The sequence below is a fragment of the Balaenoptera ricei genome, chromosome 3, assembly GCF_028023285.1.
Source record: "Balaenoptera ricei isolate mBalRic1 chromosome 3, mBalRic1.hap2, whole genome shotgun sequence".
Taxonomy (NCBI): Eukaryota; Metazoa; Chordata; class Mammalia; order Artiodactyla; family Balaenopteridae; genus Balaenoptera; species Balaenoptera ricei.
Window position 1 is genome coordinate 89,513,690 of NC_082641.1, and position 15,545 is coordinate 89,529,234.

Sequence of the window (15,545 nt, forward strand, 5' to 3'; positions counted from 1 at the left end):
TACTCTTATCGCCTGGGGCAATTTAGTTTCTGTGGGTAATAAATATAAGCAAACAAAAAACTTTTTACTTGCAACCAGAAAATGTGTGATTTCATCTATTATTAATTAGAAACATTTCAATGAAACATAACCAGCTCTTAGTTATCTCTATTTGTTATTAGCACTTGGCCTCCTAAAATAACAGATAATTTGCTTTCCTGCTGTGCTCATGACTTATATTCCTCCCTTGTTTTTGCCATATGTTTGTAATTGAACATTGGTGGTTTCAATGAAGCTATTTCACCTAAGGCTTTGTCTGCCATTGCTGTACAGGATCAGGACCAGCCATGTGGCAGAGGTAATGGTTAAGGAAGTCAGGGAAATAAGGATAAGAATGAGGAGGCACAGCAACAGAGCACCATCAAATGACGACTTAGCACTCCTGGGACTCATGATGGGGACAGTCCACAGCCCATGTGATTAAGAGTTAATTCCATAAAAAGATATAACTCAACTTTTAAAATGAAGTTATTTTATGATAAATTTCTCTGATCATACTCTCTTTTCATCATAATTCTCTGATTGAAAAATTTTAAATATAGGGATTTATCTTATGACATGGTGAATAAGACTATAAGTGCCAACTCTAAATGTTGATGTTTTGTGTACCTATGTATGATAGATAGAAAAAACAAATAACCTTCAAGTATTTAAGGATATGTATTTGTACTAAGCTTCAGCACCAGTGCTCTAGGACGTATTTTCTTTAAAAATTATGAAAATTTCAGATTCATCATATAACTTTTAATTGGTTAATTAAAGGGAAGAACATAGGTAAGAAGTATTTATAATTGCTGTTAGCTTTACCAGAAAAAAATTGCTATTTTCTCTAATTTAGTTTTTTTTCAATATTTGCTCAAGTTCTGTGATACGATCCCCATAATTGAGAAGCCTCTGGCAGAACAGGATTGGTACCATGGTGCAATTCCCAGAATAGAAGCGCAAGATCTGTTAAAACAACAAGGAGACTTCTTGGTGCGAGAGAGTCATGGGAAACCTGGTGAATATGTCCTTTCTGTATTTTCTGATGGACAAAGGAGACACTTTATCATACAATTTGTTGATGTACGTTTCCAATTTAGTTTATATGTATATTTTGATATAGTTAATTGAGGTATAATTGTAATAAATGATGAATAATTTGTGATAAATGCCTGTAACACTAACTTTAGCACTTAACTTTTCTTTTTTCTGAATTCCGTAAGTAGAGTGCTCCAAAATTCACTAAAATGTTAACATTTTTAAGGAAATACATATTTTAAAATATAAAGTTAAGAATAGTTGTTACAATTTACATTAAATTTAAATGCATAAATATTTAATGTTTTAAGTTAACTTTGAACATTAAAGATCCTTTGTATTAAAAATAAAAAGAAATAATGTGATTATCATAATTTTTTTTTAGAGAAACTTAATTATGAATTTTATGCTCTTGAAACCAGCCCTTGAAATTGCTCAAAAATGTTACCATGAGAGATTTTTAAGAAATATTTTATTAAATAGTAATAATGAAATACCTTAATGAATGGGACAGTGATAGTTGAATTGTTTTTATGATTCTTTGAGGATTAAGGGTTTTTTTCCACTTATGTATAAGCTATTATTTGTTGGCATTAATGAACAATAAATAGAAATCGAAGAAAAACTTTTAAAATGATCTGGGCATATTGCTTGTTCTAATACTGATTTATTTATTGAAGTTTAAGTATTGTAAACTTATTTGTTACATTCTTTATTAAGCACTCAACAGATGAAGAGTGATCTCAAAATTTTGTTTAACTTTACCCACTGAGAAATTTTTAATATTTTTGGCATAGGAAGGAATTGATGCCTGTATTTGTCATTTTTTACCCCATCATATCAAATGGCATGCATTTTCAAGCTGGCTGTCTGTAGGATTTCAGTTTATGTCCAGGCACTAGAGTGATGCTAAGTACCGTACAAGAAGATTGGACCATTATCATTAGATGAACTTCAGAGGGTTTTAGGAACATATATGTTCAAGTTCATATATAGTTCACATATATATAAGTTCATCTAGTGATAATATATATTGCATATTATATTATCTATATACTATACAGATATAATTCTGAGGTGAAATTCACATACCATAAAAGTAACCATTTAAAAGTTGCATTTAGTATAATCACATCTAGGGATTATATTTAAATGAAAATAAATGCTGTTCAGATGGGTTAAAATAAGTATATTAAAGTATATATTATAATTTTCATACTACTTGTTAATTTTGCATAGTATTCAGACCTCAACTTGATAATTATATTTGCCTACTCTACATCCAACCTACTGTTTCTAATAATATGTCATCCCTTACTTTCTTTAAATTTGTATGTGCCTTTAAATTATGGATGTAGATAACCTTCCTTATTACACCCAGTGACCATGTTGGCAATATTTATAAAATTGTATGAGAATTGTAGAAGGAAAGATGGTAGACAAACTATAAACTACAACTTATATGAATGTTTCCTTCTATTTTCTAAGCTCTAAAAGTTACTCTTTGAAATATGTCATACATTAAATAAGACTGAAATATTTCCCTTATTACCTCTTGTAGTTTAAAATGTAACTGTAGGAATTTAACTTAGTATTTTTAGAAACAAAATGGAAAGGGTCCACTTGCAAATTATCACTTGTCTTTAATATTGCCATTTTGTTTTAAGTAACTAAAGTGAACAGCATAATATATTCTAAAAATAAGATATTTGTTACAAGTTCACATTTAAAGATTTTATTCAGCTTCCTCTGTCATTGAAATTTTGCAAAGATCTCTCTTAAAGAAGAGAGTACTTGTATTTCTGTAAATGCCTCAGGTTTTCCAATGCCTAATTTTATTTAATTTGCCCTCATTGTATAATGTTGAGTTCTTCAATCAGTTAAAAAATAAGAGTTTTAAGGTGAAATTGACTGGGGAAATTTTAATTCTTTTTCTTCTTGTGCAGGTGAATCTTGCTTGATCTAAAATTATCCCATTTCCTTCCTCATACACCTGTTGTCTGGAAGGGGTTTATAAATGGGGGAAGTCATTACCAGATATTTAATGATTGCCTATTATATTCCAATCAATGAATTTATAATCCATTAGTAGATTATAAAAGCTGTACATAAATGTGGGGTCAGGTGTCCTAAGTGAGGAAGACATAAAGAAATATAGGATTCTGTGGAAAAAAAGTCAAATAGTAATCAATGAAAACTTGAGTTTCAGGCCCAGATCTGTACTTTACAAGCTCTGGTTTGGGAAGTAATTGGGGGTAATAGCTGATATACTGATTGTGAGAGTCAAACAGTGAATATATTCTTTGTAATGTGTGAAGTGCTATGCAGATCATTAGGCATTTTTACCATTGTTTGAACACTTTATTTAGAAAAACATACAAATGTACTTTATACGAAATATAAGTGTAATTGGAAAAGTTAAAAATTTTCTTTTTGGTTCCTATTGAGATTTATTTGTGAAATTTAAATAGTAATGAAAATATTGTTTTAGAATTTATATATTTAAGTTTGAGGTATTCATTGATCACAAATAACGTTATTTTTAGCAACATTATCTCTGTCAACTAGAGTCTAGTTTGGCAGTTATTTTGAAGCTTTATTTTTGTATGCATATCACAGTTATTTTTTTAACATGGTGTGAAACTCTGCATGCTGTGAACATTATGACTGATCAAGATGGATGCAGATACTTTAGATTTTTACATTTTTTACTACTCTAGCAGAGAATATCTGTTGTTTTAGCTAGTTCAAGCAAGGAAAACTGTACTTTTTATTGGACACTAATTACATTAATTTCATAAAGCCAGATATATTAAGCATAGCTAAGTATCTGAATCTCAGTGTAATTCTAGTGTTATTTACTGACTTATTCCATAGTTACTAACCTGTTTATGGTGCTTGATGTAAAGCCACAGTTAGAGTTTGTACCTAAAACTGTTTATCTTTTGTCATAAATATTGACAGATTTTCATAGAGATTCAAATAGCATTGTTTCATTTGATAGGTTAGTATATAATCAAATCCTTGCTTTTGTATAAGTAAACAAAAAGAAGTGATGAAACAAAGTACTTCAGAAAAAAGCTTTTTGTGCTATTATTAATAGGAAAATACCAATTCATATTTCTCTAATTTTATTTATCTGACACATATGTGCTAAAAACACATTTTGGCAGAGTATCATGTTATGCAGTGTAGGGAGGTGAAACTGAAAATGTATGGCCTACTGCTCGGTGAGCTTAAGACCTGGTAGGTGAGACATTAGTAGAATTCATGAACAGAGAAACATTAAAGATGCAGATTTAAGGATAATTGAGCCAAACATTTGAATTAACATCTGGTGATGAATTGAAAAATCACAACATAGTAAATATTTTAAAATAAAACCTGGGGGAACATCCTCTACCTAATGGCATATCATCCTTTTTTATTTCTTCATTCATTTCAATCAAAAAATACTAATTGAGCAAGTATTCTATAGAGTCCAGGGATACGGGCCAATAAAACAAAAATAGCACAGAAGTGGAGGCTGTGAGTAGCTACTATGTGAAATTGGGTAGCTCAGTGTATTGTATCATCAGTTCATTCAACAGATATCTATTGGATGTCTATCATGTGCTGAGTTTCACTTTAAAGTGATGGATGTAGTCTCTGAATGTACCAGACAGGTTTACTTAGTGTTTTTTGCCACAATCTCTAGGCTCTTTGAACTACCTTTTAAATTCATACTGTGGATCTTAAGAAAGACTAAGTGAAAGTATATACAGACCCAAAACTTGTTTGTATGACAATTCCAAGTTTGTGTTCTTATCCTTGTACACTTAAGATTATTTTAACTGTTTTACTCCAGCCATTCAAAGATTCAAGAGAAGGCAATACGTTCCTTGAAGTTAAAATGAATCAGCATAAGATATCATTTTCTGTGCCCCAGACACACAATCAGGGACTTAGGAGACTTCCTTCTTAACAATAAAGCAAAGCCATTCCAAAACCTTATTAATTAGTTTCCAGGAAATACTAATTGAGTGAGTACTTTTAAGACCCAGAGATATAATGGTGGATCTTACAGTCTAGTGGGGAGGCTCATGGTCATTTGTAAATCACACACAATATATGTAATTATAAACTCTATTAAGTGCTGTAAAGATACACAGTGCTATGAACACTTTTAACTGGAAAACTTAAGGAAGTTACGTTTGAGACAACCATCTGAAGAATGAATAAAAGTTAACTAGGAGAAGCCTTACCAAAATCTTATTAATTTTATTCCTCAGATTCCCCAACAATCCTTCCTGTTTACTGGTTTAAATAGTAATATAACTAGTCAATGTGCTTTTTTTATTTGAGAAAGCTAAAATTTATGTTTTACATTTTTATTGTTGGGTACTACCCAAAAAAGGAGTGTTCTAGCCTTTTGTTTTTAATTCAGCTTATTCATCTTGGCCTCTTTCAGAAATGATTTTCCCTCTTTCCTTTTTGTTTTTTTCTTATGCATGCTTATCCTTGATGGTTTTTCAGGAGATCTACTCAGGCATAATATTTCAAATTACACATTCATTGAATACCCTTCTCATTTTTGTGTGCTTATTGTGTTCTGTCTGACTTCCTTGCATAATAATAGTCCTCTGGAAATATGTGTAGCAACAAAATCTGATTCTACTTTTTATCGTTTTTCATCTATATGCATGATTGATTCTTAAGTAGCACAGTGATAAATCAGGAATGAATTCTAGGTATAGTGAATGTTTTAAAAACAAAAATAATGCATACTCTTAGTAAAAATTCAGAAATATGTATCACGGAACATGTGCTTCACAGTTAATACCCCCTTACAGGCTCACTGTATATTCTTTGAGATCTTAAAAATATATTTTAATTATGTGCAACTATGTAATTCTTATTTTACAAAGATTGATTCATAGCATACTTTTAATTTATACTTCTTATTTTTTAATGATATATTACCTGGTTTTTGAAAATGTAATACAAATGACTATCAACAAAATGATCTTTGTAGGAATTTGTAGAAATTTATTTTTTACTACTATTTTTTATTGCTTCTTTTGGAATTCACAGAAGAGATCATTAGTAGCTCCAAAGAGAAATCTCTTATTTGAAAGTTAATATGGATTCTCTCTGTCACATTATTAGTAAAGCCATATAGAAAAACTTTAAAAAGAATTCTCTGTATGTGAACCCAACCTCAGGTCATCTGAGCTATAAGAAATTTACACAAATTTGTACAAAGTCAAATGTAATATTCAGAATTTTGAATGTATCAAGAAACAAGTCCTCAACATTTTTGGTGAATGTATTCTTTTCTTTTCAATTGTAGTACAGTTGACTTCTAATATTACATTTGTTCCAGGTGTACATCATAGTAATTTGATACGTATGTACACTACAAAATGATCACCATGATAAGTCGTTACCATCTGTCACTATACAAAGTTATTACAATATTATTGACTATATTCCCTATCCTGTACAATACATCCTCATGACTTATTTGTTGTATAGCTAGAAATATGTACCTCTTAATCTCCCTTACCTATTTCTTTCATCTCTCTACCGTCTTCCCCTCTGGCAACCACCAATTTCTTCTCTGTATCTATGAGTCTGTTTCTATTTTGTTATGTTTGTTTGTTTTGTTTTTTAGATTCCACATATAATATTTGTCTTTCTCTGACTTATTTCACTTAGCATGATACCCTCTAAGTCCATCCATGTTGTCGCAAATGGCAAGGTTTCATTCTTTTTTATGGCTGAATAATATTGTATTGTGTGTGTATCTTGTTTTTTATCCATTCTTCTTTACCCTTTCATCTATTGATGGACACTTAGGTCTCTTCCATATCTTGGTTATTGTAAATAATGCTGTAATAAACATAGGGGTGCATGTATCTTTTCTAATTAGTGTTTTTATTTTCTTCAGAAAAATACCAAGAAGTTGAATTGCTGGATCATATGGTAGTTCTCTTTTTAGTTTTTTGAGGAAACTGCAAACTTTTTTCCATAGTGGCTGCACCAATTTACATTCCCACCAACAGTGCATGAGGGTTCCGTGAATGTATTATTCTTGACCTTAGTTGCTTAGGTGAACTTTATAAGCAAACAGCCATAGTATCATTTTTAGATTCATTACATTATCTTCATCTTTAAGGAAGTGAGTTAATTGGTTTTGCACTGTGTTAGGACTCAGAACTTCACTGATGTCAGAGGAATTGTTTTAAACAAATACTTGCTAGGAATCAGTTTCTCATTTTAGCCCTTGAAGGAAGTACTGCTGCTTGTATTACTGTATTAGTTCATCATAATTACTGTGTCAATGGCAGAAAACTACCTTTAGATTAAAAACTAGATATGTTCTTAAGAAAGGGAAACTGAAAATTCCTATTATTTTATTCTCTATTTCTCTAGTTATAAGGGGTATATTAGAAATTTATATAAGGCCTTATGACACTAGTGGCTGATTTAAAATTTTCATTCTGTGTGAACTTCATCTCATTACTTACTTTTTATTAAACATTCTACAGGGCATCTTGAGTTTGTGTGGGTGTGTGAACTTTCCAGTATTCATTTCTATGTTAAGTTGTCTTACTTTAACTTTATAGTCATTTTAGATGCATTGCATTTCATTTATTTCACACACGTTTATTTATCCAGGCAATATATGCCAAGCACTGTTCTTGACCAGAGGGATACTCTGATGAACAAAACAAAGATAAAAATTTATCATCTCAGGAGCTTATATTCTAGAGGAGGAGATAGGCAATAAACAAGATACATAAGTAAAATATATGTGATGTTAGATAGTGATAAATTCTAAGGAGAAAAATTTAGTAAGGAAAAGGAGGTGAGAAATTTAGTTGGGGTGAGAAATGGATATTGGATGGCCTGAGTAGACCTCACTGAAAAGGTGACATTTGTTGAAAGACTAGAAGGAAGTAAGGGAGCCATTACCCAAACGGCCATCCAAGGAACTATTTCAAGCAGCAAGTGTAAACTCCCTGAGGAGGGAATGTGTGTAGTGTGTTTATAAAACAAGAAGGAAATGAGTGTGGCTGGAGGGGAGTGAGGTGGGATGGGGGATTTGGTAAGAGATGAGGTGAGAGAGATGATAGAGGACAGATTAGAGAGCCCTAAAGACCATGGTAAAGACTTAGGCTTTTATTCTGAGGGAGGTAAAAATTTTGTGCAAAATAATGGAATGGTCTGTTATAACAGGATTTCCTGGCTCTTTATTAAGAGACTGAAGAAAGACAAAGGGAGAAACAGTGTGTGTGTGTGTGTGTGTGTGTGTGTGTGTGTGTGTATGTGTGTGTGTGTATATATATATATACACACACACACTTCACTGAGGAATACTAAGCAAATTTAATTGTATATATTTAAAGTGTACAGCATGATGATTTGGTACACATTGTAGAATGATTGCCAAGATCAAGGGAATTAACACATCCATCATCCCATGTAATTAACTCTTTTTTTTTTTTTTTTTTGTGGGAATGCTTAATATCTACTCTCAGGAACTTTCAAGTATACAAGACCATATATTTGGTTCAGATATTACTGTTATTACTACATGTTACACATCTATAACATTTTACCTTTCTTCATGTCTTATTTTCATATAAGAATGCCTTCTAGGATATTTGGTTATTTACAGATAATCATTATTCCTTGAGAACATGTAATTTACACTTTTAAGTGTCCTTTGAAAATGTTTCTTATCATATATCCAGATTTGGAATTATTTTTGTAATCCAAGGTTTATTATTGGTATGATGACTTAATAATTGAGTATGTACCATGTACTGTATACTAAGCAGTGGTTTGCATGTTAATACTTGTTTAGGCCTCACACTTTTTCTGTGAGGACGTCCAAATATTATTTCTGTTTTGAAATAAACTGAGGCATTGAGAGAACTTGCTCAGTGCATTGCACATCTAGCAATAGACTACTGTCCTTAGTGTGAGATATTCTTAAGTATCTTTACTAATATATCATAGCAGGTCTGGCTGTTGTATGCAACAATTTTTTAGTCAGTTTATTAACAACTGCCTTGAATTGACCCTAACACAAACTGCCTTGAGTTGAACTATATAGTTAAGTGTTAAAGTAAGCTAATGCATGTTTGTTCCTCACTTGACGAAATGGAAATATTCATTTAAAAAGTTGTATATAAATTAGATTCTGGGAAATTGAATCTAATTTTATATTATGGAAAAGGAACTTTGCGTTTTTTATCCTTTAACTGGGAAAATAATCTTCCAGTAATGTAAATAGTATCCAAATTCAGAGAGTTTTGAAATTTCTTATTTCTTAGCATAGCGTTTTCTTAAAATGGAGCATGTTTGTATCTGTATTTGTACACATCACCCATATATGTACAGGTGAATTCTTTGTGAACAATCAAATGGAAGCCTTTATTACATCACACTGTATTGTAATGCTTTTTGCAATGAAAAATAGGCCCAATAAGATATTTTTTCTTTGCTAAATTTATTGCCATCAATTCATCCCTATGATTACTGACCTACATGCCTGTTTGAAATATGAAGACAGAGAAAAGGGGTCTTGACAGAGTTTGGGAAAATGTTACTAACTTGATGTTTTGAAATCAAAAAGTGCTGCGATTTGACTATGCTGATATATGCAGTTTTGTGTCTGCTGCATTTTATTTCTTTATCAAATGTAAGTGAATGTGAATGTCTGTGTGGTTTTGGTAAAAGAATAATACATGAATAACCCCAGTGTAGAAAAACCAATCAATACTGTATTGATAAAAGGGAAATAAATGATCATCAGAGGTATTCTTAAAATACTTATTATTATATTGGATATACTTCCTCAACCTTTTGACACTATTTTTGATCTTGAAAATTTTATCAAATGGAACATATAAGCAAACATATATACACATATTTCTTGTTCCTTAACTTAAATGTATCCTGTGCTTTATTTCCTTTGGTTATTATTTTAGCAAAATGCATTCCAGGTCTGTAAGTTTTTCTTTTTATTTTTTTCTTCTTTTTTATTTTTTAACAATCTGAATTATATTTAGTCATTATGCAAATTAATTTCTTGATGCAAAGGTAAATTTTTTTAGCATGTTGGAATTTTATTTATTTTTATTTTTACCATCATAACCATTTTTAAGTGTATAATAGTTCAGTAGTGTTAAGTATTTTCACATTGTTGTGCAATAATAGTTTTTCTTAAGTGGAACTTTGTTGATGAATGTAATGTTGCTAAAGCAATGTCTTCATATTTATTCTACTTTATTGTCCTTTCTCCAGAACATGTATCGTTTTGAAGGCACTGGGTTTTCAAATATCCCTCAACTTATAGACCATCACTATACAACAAAACAGGTCATCACTAAGAAATCAGGTGTAGTTCTGCTGAATCCTATTCCTAAGGTAGGTGCATATATTCACATTTTTTTTTTTTGAGACTGCTTCGTGAGTTATTTCCCACAGTAAATAAAGTTCTTAGATTATTTATAGAAGTTTGGAAACAAATATAGTCGAAACATGGAACTTCCTTGGTTTTATTAAGATGGGAGATGGGTTACCTTTTTATTCAGTGTTTGCAAATGGCCTGTTTTTCTTTTTCCTTCCCAGTTTTTCTTGAAAGACTTGAGGCCTTCCTTCACACTATAAGGTTCAGACTTTAAAGGCTCAGTTTATAAAAGATTCTGAGATGTAGAAGTCAAAGAAAATGTCCAGCAATCAAGAGTAAATTAGAATTTTAATTTTGGGTGTTAAGGTTACAATATATTATAAGACACTGGAATTTTTTAAAACTACACTACTCTTCACAAAGGCAGTAAATCATAACTTCACTATGTACAACCAGGTAGCTGGGCAAGAGATTGTTCTAGGTCATTTTTACCTCTAAGATATACCACAGAACAGATTGCTTTTCATGAGCTTTAAGAGATTTGCGAGGTAGGGAATGGGTATGAGGCAGGTTTGTGTTTTTAAGGTAAAACCTGTGGGGCCTGACCTGGGAGGAACAATGGAGCTGGCGTAACTTCTGAGCACTTTTAATGTTCCAGGAATTGGGTTGGGGTCAACAAAAGTCCCTTTCCTTTGGGGCCCGTCTCATATGAAGAACAGTGTAGAAATAGGAAAGTCATAAAAGCTGGTAGGTTAATATTTGCTGATTTGAGGTTTACATATCTAGGGATGACTTTTAATATGAAGCAAGTGTTATTCCCAAGAATGCTAGTATATAATCCAAATTCACCTAAAATTTAAAAAACTTTTAAAATTTAAAACTTAAAAAACAATGGTTATATTTCCCTTTGTTAGTCTGGAACATAGTGTCTGTGTTTGTACTTGTGTTATATTACTCAGTCTTTATTGAGGGGCTGAGTTTTAACATTCTGCTCACAGAAGATTTTAACAGTCAGTTGCTAAATATTAATTCTGTGGCTAAGGAATTGTCCTTCTTGCATAATTTTCTAGAATTATGAGATGGGCTCATTCTTTGTTCATATTTTTCCGGTCACTTTTTTTTACATTTAATTGCAAAGAAACCCTATAAAAATTCTCCTTTAGTCTGGAACAGGTTGTCATATTTTATCTCCAGTAAAAAAAAAAAAAAACGGTCTATTAATGTTTTCTCTTTCATCAACGAATAACTGCTGTTGTTTTACAGAATTCTGAGTTCTTTTTTTTAGTTAAGGTCCTCTATTCTCATAGCTTCATTTACTATTAATACATCAGTGACTTGCAAATTTATATTTCCAGCTCAGATATATATCTTTCCCACATCTAAAAATTTTCTACTTTTCACCTAAAACTGAGTTTATCACTTTTAAGTACAAAATTTGTTCTTCCTTTTTTTTTTTTTTTTTAATTTATTTATTTTATTTATTTATTTTTGGCTGCATTGGGTCTGTGGTGCTGCGCATGGGCTTTCTCTAGTTGCAGCAAGCAGGGGCTCCTCTTCATTGCGGTGTGCGGGCTTCTCATTACGGTGGCTTCTCTTGTTGCGGAGCACGGGCTCTAGGCACGCAGGCTTCAGTAGTTGTGGCTCGCAGGCTCTAGAGAGCAGGCTCAGTAGTTGTGGCTCACGGGCTTAGTTGCTCTGCGGCATGTGGGATCTCCCCGGACCAGGGCTTGAACCTGTGTCCCCTGCATTGGAAGGCAGATTCTTAACCACTGTGCCACCAGGGAAGCCCTGTTCTTCCTTTTTAATAAGTGGTACCACCAAATACCCAGCTGCTCAAACCATAAATCTGGGGGTCCTTTGACATCTCTTCACCACTGCCCTTCCTCCAGCACTTTAAGTGACAGGAGTTTTGTATACTTAATTGTACATGTGAAAGTATGAACTCAATTCCAGTATATCCCGATATGAAGTAAAGTTCACTGCAGTGAAGATACTTTTTACCGTGTTAGGTTAATGAGATACACCCGAGTTTTCAGAGATAGTGACGTCTCATTTCACAAGCCAACCTAATATTTGCATTGTCTCCTTGCTTAGCCAGGTCTAAATTGAGAGATCAAAGCCATAAAAGAGGCAAATAAAAATGCTCATCTGGGCTTGGGTACGAACATATAATTGCAAATAAAGCTATATCCCTCATAATATAAAATTTTCCATGAAACGAGCCTAGATAAATGGAGTAGATTCTCTGGACTGTTACATAGCCAATTATTCTCTTTCTTCCAAACCTCCAGCACTGGCTGTGGAGCTGAATATCCCATCATTTTATAGCACTATCTATGAAAATAACTAAACTGAAAGCTATAGAGGATTAAGGGGCTACATATGATTGTTTTATGAGGTAGAAATTTGAAGTTAATCTAGCTGACTATTAACCTGATCTAAAGTACTGATATTTGAAATATTCAAGTAATTATCTCAGTGTGTGGTAAATATTGTTATGCATTTGATTTAAGGAATCATATCACACTTTTAAAAGAAAATCACAAAGCAGAGGTTGTGAAAGTAGATAATTTTCAATTATGAGTGGAGAACAAATTGATATGGATTTTTTTATGGTGGTATTATCTGTTATTATCTTCCTTTGGGAAGTATTTGTACTCTTATAACTGGAATCTCTTTCTTGATTTAATTTGTGTAAGAAGTTAATGTCTTTGACCATATAATGTGCTGTAAAACATCTAATTTCCATCTTGCCAGACTTCATTTTTAGCCTACATAAAGAATGCTATTTTGGTCTCAATTTAATTTCTGTTTATAGTAACTTACTTCTCTCTTTCCATTTATTTCTCTCTTACCCATGAGAATGTATGTACAACATCATATGCCTAACTAGAGGACACGGTAGCCAAGGTAGTCTCTTTCTTATCTCCAGAGGTAAAGGAAACTAGGCAATCTAAATTAGAGAAAGTATTTAACTTTCTCATGATAATAAAGCTAATGAGTGCCCTACCCACTCATGCCCACCCTCCACTGGCTGATTTCTCCTACACTATCTCCCGAAGCCTGTGTAAAGATATGGGAGTGAAGGTCATGTTGTACACGGGTTACTGATCACTCATAATCATCATCTTTATAATTAGGAAACACTTTGGGATGCACAGGGCCTGTTCTTTATTTAGTTCAGTCTCTGTTCAAATGTCATTTCATCAGAGAGGCCTTTTCTGACTACCATGTGTGAAATAACACCTTACCTCCTTATGTTCCCCTCTTCTTAATTTCTCTTTGTTATGGTTATGTTTACCTGACATTATATTGTATGATGTATTTTTAGTTGTCTGTCTCCCCCCAAGAGAAATGTAAGTTCCATAACAGCCAGAATTACATTTAATAATCAGTGCAACTATATCTCCAGTACCTAGAACAGTGCTAGCCCCTAGTAGGTGTTCAGTAAATATTTGTTGAAGAATTTAATTTACTGACCAATTCCTAGAAGCCAGGTACTTCCAAGCTTTTTATATGCATTAACTGTATATATTCCTATGAAGTAAGTATTGTTATTAACCCCATTCAATTATAAATCAGGAACTGAAGCTTAAATGGTAAATGATTTGCACAAGATAACACAACTCTTAAGAGGCAGAGCTGGGATTCGAGCCCGTGTTCTTAACCATTATCTATCTAGATTGTAGAGTCTAGATCTTAGAGACTTCAGAGAAAAAAATGTATATTTTAAGGAACATGGATGCGGGTTTAAGGGAAAAGAAGAGTCTTTGATTCCATAAAATGTCAAATTGAATAAGTCTTTAACATAGCAATATAGGTCTCTGTAAAAGGTAAATTATTAAACAGTAATAGCAGGTGACAGAGCTGGGATTTTAGGTAAAATATAGGACTTTGTAAGATATAGGTAAGGAAGACATCTAGTTCAACTTTAACATTTAAATGGTGCCTTGAAAGTTTGTCTTTGTTAAGTTTAATATTTCTTCAGATTTAGCTGTTTAAAAATTTTTTTCTTTCTGAATGGAAGTTAAAGTTCATGATTAAATTCAGGCAAGTTAGGAGTGAGTTGCTAAGTTGAACCTTAGACAAATAACTTGCCTGCCAGCTTAAATCAAGTAATTGTGGCTTTTTGATCAGAATTTGGTATAGCATGCCAGAATATTAGAAACAGATTTTTGCAAGGAGAGTAAATCTTTCTGTGACTGAAACTAACTTGTCATAAGGTGACAGGTTCCTGATAACAGCATTCTTGATCAAACACATGCAAACAAAGAACAGTTTATGAGAGGAGAGCTTGACTTTTGATTTAGGTACTCTATTCATTTTTTTAAAGTTTCAGATCACTTAAAGACTATTCATTTTACTTTATACTTGAGTAATATAGTTACTTCTTCCAATACTTACCAGATTACTGGTTTTTTATAAAAGGAGGTAACTCAGGAAAAGTCAAATTTTCTCTGTGGATTTTGGAAACTGTAAAATACCATATACTTTCCTGTTTAAAAACTTCTTTTACAGGACAAATATATCAGAACAGAAGGCAAATTTTGAAGTTTTTAAATTGTGAAGGAAGAAAAAAATACATTTATTGAGTGTATAGTCTGTTGATAACACTCCACTTCTATTATTTTAAAAATATTTTCAACAACTGTGAACTGAGTATTATTATTATCCCCATTATTAGGTGAGGAAACTCGGAGATTGTAATTAACCTAAACCACATTTCTCGTAAATTTCAGAGTCGTGACCTGAAAATGATTCTGTTCTGTTCATCATCTTTTTACTACAACCCCAGCTAGCATAAATTATAATCTATAGTCTTAGTAACGTCAGTAGTTCAAGAACAATTTTTTTCTGTATTTCGGTGTTCTAGCAGTACGTAACAGTGAACTTGACAGTTATGATCCCATCCCATATGAAACTTAGTCTAACAAGAACTATAATAGCATGTTGTGCTAAGGGAAATACAGAAAGTATTTGAATGTTTAGCCTTCATTTAGCATGGTTTGGGAAGTCAAATTAAACTTGGATTTTAGGCTTGTTCCATTTAATAAAATAAAAGAACCTTGTTATAGAACAT

The 15,545-nt window shown here is 32.2% G+C and overlaps 1 protein-coding gene across 7 annotated transcripts in view; it reads left to right on the forward strand.

Annotated features, from left to right (window-relative positions):
* Positions 1 to 15,545, forward strand: part of FER (FER tyrosine kinase) — a 462,877-nt gene that overhangs the window by 234,263 nt on the left and 213,069 nt on the right. For 6 of the 7 annotated variants that reach the window (XM_059916864.1, XM_059916866.1, XM_059916862.1 and 3 more), the window contains 2 exons: positions 901 to 1,104; positions 10,360 to 10,482. In XM_059916864.1, the coding sequence (XP_059772847.1) occupies positions 901 to 1,104; positions 10,360 to 10,482 (327 nt within the window). The remainder of the gene's footprint in view (positions 1 to 900; positions 1,105 to 10,359; positions 10,483 to 15,545) is intronic. The other variant, XM_059916867.1, reaches the window with a different exon arrangement.